This window comes from Anneissia japonica, unplaced genomic scaffold, assembly GCF_011630105.1.
Source record: "Anneissia japonica isolate Jap-2015-1 unplaced genomic scaffold, ASM1163010v1 scaffold287936_len456577_cov159, whole genome shotgun sequence".
Taxonomy (NCBI): Eukaryota; Metazoa; Echinodermata; class Crinoidea; order Comatulida; family Comatulidae; genus Anneissia; species Anneissia japonica.
Genome location: NW_022718077.1, coordinates 337530 through 345300, shown reverse-complemented (window position 1 = coordinate 345300; position 7771 = coordinate 337530). Strand labels below are relative to the sequence as shown.

Genomic DNA, 7771 nt, shown 5'->3' with positions numbered 1-7771 from the left:
CGGGGAGGGGCTGTCAATCTTGAGTTGCCCATTATTAAGGGAACATGCCATTATTGAGGGACCATGATAGTACGGTAATTATCATTTTTGAAAAAAAAATATTGGAGAAAAAACGCTACCTGCAATTTCTATAGGCCCCAGGTAAGCTTGGACCCCCGGGATCTTTTCCCCTTAACCTTCCTCGGTGGCACTGTTGATATCATGTTACTGATGGCAGTGTTCTTGACCAAATTGACTTAATGTCTGGTTCCTCATCTGTAGGTCTACTTTATTGATTGAATGTATTCGAAAACAGTCATAACATAAATACATAAAAACAAATTACAAAATATAAAATACTGACCAGTTAAAATTGCACAAAAGCATGACCCTAATTACAATGAAAACCCCAAAAATTAAAACTACAGTAACTTCCATTGGGGTCTTTGACAACACAGAAAAACAATTGTACATTTATCACGTTGACAGAAGTTCATTCGATGGTTGGCGTCATTTTGATGATGGCAGGGTTGTAAACTGTCAAGAAAGGTTGGCGTGATGACTGTCGTGATCATCAGTATGTGGACATCCGCATCGCTTTGATGATGGCTGTGCAGCATACTGTATTGTAATGTTTTGATCATCTACATCTCAGTCCGGCAACCTTCGTGCTAAATTTACATATTTGTGATATTTGTATTGTATATTGAATCCTGTACAATTTGATATATTTCCTCTTGACTCGCTGTATCTGGAGATCTCTGTTCAGCTTTTTCTTTGTTGATAAATGAATGGTATGAGTGTCCTAGACCTGATACATCTGGAGCCCACTGTGCTTTATCTTGCGCATCTGGAGATTGCTGACTTCGATTGAGTTCTTTGACAGGTCGTGCGGAATGGTCTTGTTGATCGTAGCCATTATGTTTGTTTTCTGCTACGGAATCAATAGATCGATATGATCTAGGTAACTCCAAGCTGTCAACATCACCATATTTACACTTTCTGAAACAGGCCACAAGAACAACCATCGCGATAAAAATCACATTAGCTGGTAACAAAATCCAAAGTAGCAGTTGCCATCTGAATGGCCGATCATGTGAGGCGAGAGCAGTAGGGAGAACTGCTACACTAATGCTTGTATTACCAGTAGCATACAAATGGTATTTATTAGAAACGTTACAGATCATGAGCTGCTGGTCATCTTCTGCACGAATCTCATCGATACAATGTTGATTTGTTCCCGGCAGTATCACATTTTCATGATCACTTTTTGACCATGAGTAATCAACGTCCAGATAAGTGCCTGTAGTGATGATACAGACGAAGCATGCTTTGTCACCAGGATAAAGAGGTGTGTTAAGTGGAAGAACCTGGACCGATGTTGTTGGAATAACGTGGATGGTATTTGTACTACACCTCTGTGCCACTTGTTCCTTCCCAATGGCAAGGAATTTTGTTTCGCATATGAAATTGGCACCATCATCATCACTAGTGATTGTATGGACGTGATTCAATGCCAAGTTTGTCGCTTCTGATTGGTTCATTGTTTTAATAACACTTTGTGTATGGTCGTACGCATTGCACAAGAACAGACTTAGTTTGGTAGATGATGGAACGTCAGCTTTTGACGCACAAGACATGGTCACCACATCACCAGCAACCGCAAACATCGGTATTTGGCTGCAGGTTGGGTTTGGTAGCCAAAGGGGAACAATTTTCAGTTTTATAGTACTGAGGAAGTTCGTCTGTGCTATATAGCAACGATACACTCCAGCATCAGCTTGATCTGCATCAAAAATTGACAACGAACTGATGGTGCGATGCAATGTTCCCTCTGCATTGCATGTTTCTGTTGACATATTCACACTGAAACGGCATTGACGTGTACCCAAAAGCACATTGTTCAGTTCATTAAATATATTAACAAGCCACCAATTACGTGTACTCCACAGCACAAACTGATCTCCAGTTGTGCAACCGGTAGTGCAACTGAGTGTAGCATTCTGTCCCTCATAAATCGTGACATCTGGTGTTCCCACGATCTCAAAACAGGTTGCACCATGTAGTGCCAAGAAGAACAAGAAAAATAATCTAATATCTGCCATCTTGCACTTAGCTTGTTGCATGTACTCTTGGTGTAATCGATAATTATTTTCCAAGAATCAAATGCAGAGATGACTAGGGAAATAGAAAGTGGTTCATTACATAAAAAACTAAGATAATGTATATTCTTGCAAAGTATTTTTCCTTTTATACTCAGCTCGAGTGACATTATCCATAAATCAACATTCCAAGTTTTGGAAGAGCTTTTGTTTCATCTTTAATGAGAAGTTATACTTTCATACCTGTTGTGTACAAACTGTACATCGGCGCGTATTTCCATGATATAATTATGACAACCATTGTGTTGTTTAGTTTGGTTAAGATCAAACCAAATTATCTTCCTAATTTAGAACACAAAACAAAAGATGAGCGTGTTGTAAGTTGTGTTTTCATAAGCATGTTATTGTTAAAGGGTTTCCATCTGACATAAACTTACATAAGCTACAAACAAATACCCTCGCCTTTTGCATTTATTTCAAATGTATACACATCACACAAACGTTTTTTATGGCTGTATCATATATTTTTCTCCAGTAACACTACCTGATTCATTGAAAAATACCAACATTATTGTTTATCTTTCTGATTGTACAGAAAGTAAAAACTATTTTAATAAAAGTACTTTTTTACCTAAATTTTCAAAATGTATACAAATATTATAATACTACAATATAATATGTATACTGTAATTCATTTGTAAGAAATCGGGTGATTGCAATAATCTAAAAATATATCTGCATTAAAGGTGGAAAAAGGGGAGGTTATACGCCCCTTTTTCACCAGTTTTCAATATTCAAAAATCTATATCTCATTAACCGTTTCCAAGTGTTTCGTCAAACATCGTTTTTGTGCCTTACAAAAATACGTACAACATATCTAAAACATTTTTTTCTTCCCGAGCCTGGTTTTCAGATATGAAAAAAGGAGCTCTGTGGAGTTAAGGTCAATATTTAACCTATTGATGTAACCCCCTGTGGGATTTAAGGTCAATATTCAACCAACTGATGTAACACTCTGCAGGTGTAAGAGTAACTTTATTGCTTCTCTTTTATAACAGAGGCACAGCCGTAAAGACGTGCAACAATAACAAAATCAGTAAAAACTTAATTACTGTGATTAAATATAATAAGAAAATACTGCGGTAGAACGAAATATAAATAAAAAAAGGGTTTACAAAAATAGTAATAGAGATAAAAATAAATACTAATACTAATAATATAAGTAAGTTGTTTAATACATCACTTATACACACATACATATACACATACACACAAACATATATATACACATATACATATATACATACAGTATACATATACATACACATATACACACACATACATATACATATATATATATATATACATACATACATACACACACACATACATATATACACATATATACACATATACATATATATATATATATATATATATGTATACACACACACACATACACACATGCTTACATATACATACATACATACATACATACACACACAATACATACATACGTGCATAGACGCACACACATACACACACCCCTCCCACACACATATTCACACATACATACATACATATACACATACATACACAAACACATACATATACATATATACATATAACAGAGTAAATATTGTAATTAATCAGACAAGTCTTGCAATAGAAAAGTATTATATATATCATTTCGTTCTTTCCATGCCATCGTTAAAAGTAATTTACAATGATTATCGAAAACTTTACTCGCAATAGTATAATTAATAGGGTTTATACAATTTGTTGTTAAAATTTGATATTCGTAATGGATTTCTAAATCATCAAACAAAAGATGGTATTTAAGTTCAGGGGAGCTTGATATGAATAATTCCCAAAATATATGTAAATCCTTTTTGTATAACTCCTCTTTAAGTTGGTCAAATATTAAAGTTCTAATGTTCTTTAATCTGGTACAATCAAATACAAAATGATTGATGGTTTCCTTTGTCACGCAGTTACATAATAAGCATAAGCCTAAATTTTGAGGTGACCAGGATTCCTTTCTTCCTTCAAGAGGTAGTGAGTTAGAACGAGCTTTAAATTTTAAACTTGAAGCATGAAAGTTACACTTTTTTAATAAATACTTTTCCATTTTAGGTGTTGAGGTCAATATTCAACCAATTGATGCAACCCTCTGTGGGAGTTGAGGTCAAAATTCAACCAATTGATGTAACCCTCTGCGGGAGCTGAGGTCAATATTCAACCAATTGATGTAACCCTCTGCAGGTGTTGAGGTCAATATTTAACCAATTGATGTAACACTCTGTGGGAGTTGAGGTCAATATTCAACCAATTGATGTAACACTCTGTGGAAGTTGAGGTCAATATTCAACAAACTAACGTAACCCTCTGTGGGAGTTGAGGTCAATATCCAACCAATTGATGTAACCTTTTCTTATTATTCAGAGATTGCAGTAAATCCTTGATTATGTCACCTTCTGATACTAAAGGCCTGTCCACACAATAACATTTTATGTGACAAATTTGTGTGATGTCCCCATATATGGATATGATATGCCCAAATATGGGCATATCACATTTACTTTATAGTGTGGACACAGCTTTAGGTCCATTTTTGCGTCTACTGCCCCAATGGGGGCGCAGACACTATGTCATATGAGGCATGTTGTGGCAAAATGGCCAAGTTGTAGTAAAAATTGAAATTCAAGTTATTGGTATTTTCAGATACCTGAGTATGTGATCTTTAAAATGAGAAGTTATTGGAAAGTGAAAGTACAGTACTTTTAGACTAAAGATAAACATCATTTTGAGTAATTGCCTTTCAAAGTTATTTGTGCATACATTGTTTAATAGAATGAACTATAAAAAATAACGTTAAATAAACAATTTGTTAACCACCCAATACACTGGGACATGATTAATAAGACATTAAACTGTTGATCTATAAAGAAAAACAAATTTGGATTTTTAGGCAATTTTTTGAGCTCCCATATTTTATAGCTCATTTACTCAAAACTGGACTGTGCGACAACTTAACCATTTCACCACAACATGCCTCATATATGGATATGATATGCCCAAATACATAGTGTGGACACAGTCTTAGGTCCATTTTTTGTTTCTGAATATACTTTAAAGTTCACTGCCACATCCTCAACTACATAATTCTATACTGGAAATGTCATAGGTTCCATTGCATTAGATGCATAGAAGTCAACTGTAAATCCATATTGATTTTATCTTTTTGCATCACTTCTGAACTAAATAATTGTTATTTTATAAAACTTTTCCTAAATTTTCTTATCCTTTTGCGATTCCAATCTTCCTTCTCTCTTTAATGAGTTATAATAAAATTTAAGCCAGACCCATGAAACGCCCCCTGCACAGTACACTGAGGTCAGCATCAAGGGTAGAAAAGCTAGTTTGTCTCCTAGACCAAGTGCATAATGCCCTAGATTGCAATAAATGTACAAAGGAATCAGGCCTAGCATATACAGTGATTCCAAAGGTGTTAGTAATGGAATGTGTGGTAACCATGATGATTTTGGAACTCTGTAAAAATAATAACAAAAGTGAAAGTTGTCAATCAAAACACAATGAAAATAGAGATAATAATAAAAATATCTTAAACTAACAGAAAGCTCAAAACAAAACCAGGAAACAATTTCATTTTTTTCCCCATGAAAGTGCAACAGGAAAATGTTGTGAAGTTACAATAACAAAACTTTTGTTGATAATAGTCCTAAATTATAATGAGAATAACGATACTTGTTCACAAAAACATTATTAATGATATTATTTATTATAAGAATAATGATAATAATGATAATTATAATTCAGTTGTTTTAGCTGTTTAAAAAATTCATTCAGTAATCATTAACATTATATATTTCCAAGTATTATTATTTTTAATGTTAATATACAAAAACGAACTATAGTTATTTATGATTGAAATCATAGATAGAAAAAGTAAAACAAATTTCCAAATATTGAAAATCCTACTCACTTGTAAATGTTGGATAAAGTTATCAGAGATATGAGTGTTGATAATAAAAGCAGACACAATTTTATTGGAGCTTCTGTAAAAAAAAAAAAAATAATTATTACTTTACCATGTGATTATATTGCATATGGGCATGCCCTCCCAAAACCAGCATTAAAAATAGACTTATCAATTTATTCGTATTCTACACATTACAAGCTTTAATATGATGGACAATTTACAGCAATCGACTAAACATTACAAAGCTATGAGTATTACAGCTTATCTGTAATAAGTACAAGATGTGTATAAGAGACAGGGTGTTGAGGTCAATATCCAACCAATTGATGTAACCCTCAGTGGAAGTTGAGGTCAATATCCAACCAATTGATGTAACCTTTTCTTATTATTCAGAGATTGCAGTAAATCCTTGATTATGTGACCTTCTGATACTAAAGTCCTGTCCAGACTATAACATTCTATGTGACAAATTTGTGTGATGTCCCCATATATGGATATGATATGCCCAAATATGGGCATATCACATTTACTTGATAGTGTGGACACAGCTTTAGGTCCATTTTTGTGTCTACTGCCCCCAATGGGGGCGCAGACACTATGTCATGATGTAGCAATTAAAGATCCTCAACTACATAATTCTATACTGGAAATTTCATAGGTTCAATTGCATTAGATGCATAGAAGTCAACTCAGTAAATCCATATTGATTTAATCTTTTTGAATCATTTCTGAACTAAATAAATTTTTATTTTATAAAACTTTTCCTAAATTTTCTTATCCTTTTGCGATTCCAATCTTCCTTCTCTCTTTAATGAGTTATAATAAAATTTAAGCCAGGCCCATGAAACGCCCCCTGCACAGTACACTGAGGTCAGCATCAAGGGTAGAAAAGCTAGTTTGTCTCCTAGACCAAGTGCATAATGCCCTAGATTGCAATAAATGTACAAAGGAATCAGGCCTAGCATATACAGTGATTCCAAAGGTGTTAGTAATGGAATGTGTCTGTCTCTTATACACATCTAGATGTGTATAAGAGACAGAATAAGGACAAGGCAGATATACGTATATCCATGAACACACGTACGTTTAAATCTTTCGAATCCTAGCAACAGTATCCAAGGGAAAGGCCAATTTTAACCATTATACTGAAAGGCAACAAAATAGTCATTGTTACTGCAGGTATAAATGTGGCATTCTCCATCGTATTTGAAATACTTGCATCCTAGCGCCCTCATGCACTTCACAGCGCATCTAATGCAACTTCTTTTCGAGTTTTTGGTCGTTACAGAACATTGTGGATTGCGACGAAAAGACTTGTAATAAGTGGAGCGTCCACCCAACTCTGAGCACACTGGACCTACACAAAACAAATTTATAGTACTATAGTAAATACTATTACTTTACAATACTGCAAGACTATCTTCTTCATATAGACCGTTGGTTGAGGCTCCAAAATCGGCTTAGTTTACGAATTCTGTGACCCACCGATCCGCGCTACTTGGCATTCGCACAAAAATGTCAATACTATTTTATTGAAACATAATATAATTGTCGGCAATCGTAAATTTGAAGAAACTGTGACCAAAAATGAGAATTTATCTTCGAAAAATTAATGTCGTTCACGAAAGCAGTACCCAATCACAGCACACTTACCATACCTGTTAAGCATTGATGAGACGCTATTAGC

At 34.3% G+C, this 7771-nt stretch overlaps 1 protein-coding gene across 1 annotated transcript in view; it reads right to left on the bottom strand.

The window, feature by feature from the left end:
- Window positions 1-5373: 5373 nt before the first annotated feature.
- Window positions 5374-7771, bottom strand: part of LOC117110438 (probable dolichyl pyrophosphate Glc1Man9GlcNAc2 alpha-1,3-glucosyltransferase) — a gene marked incomplete at its 5' end in the record, with an annotated part of 14478 nt that continues 12080 nt past the window's right edge. The window contains 2 exon segments of the mRNA XM_033253148.1: window positions 5374-5633; window positions 6088-6160. Coding sequence (XP_033109039.1) covers window positions 5436-5633; window positions 6088-6160 — 271 coding nt within the window.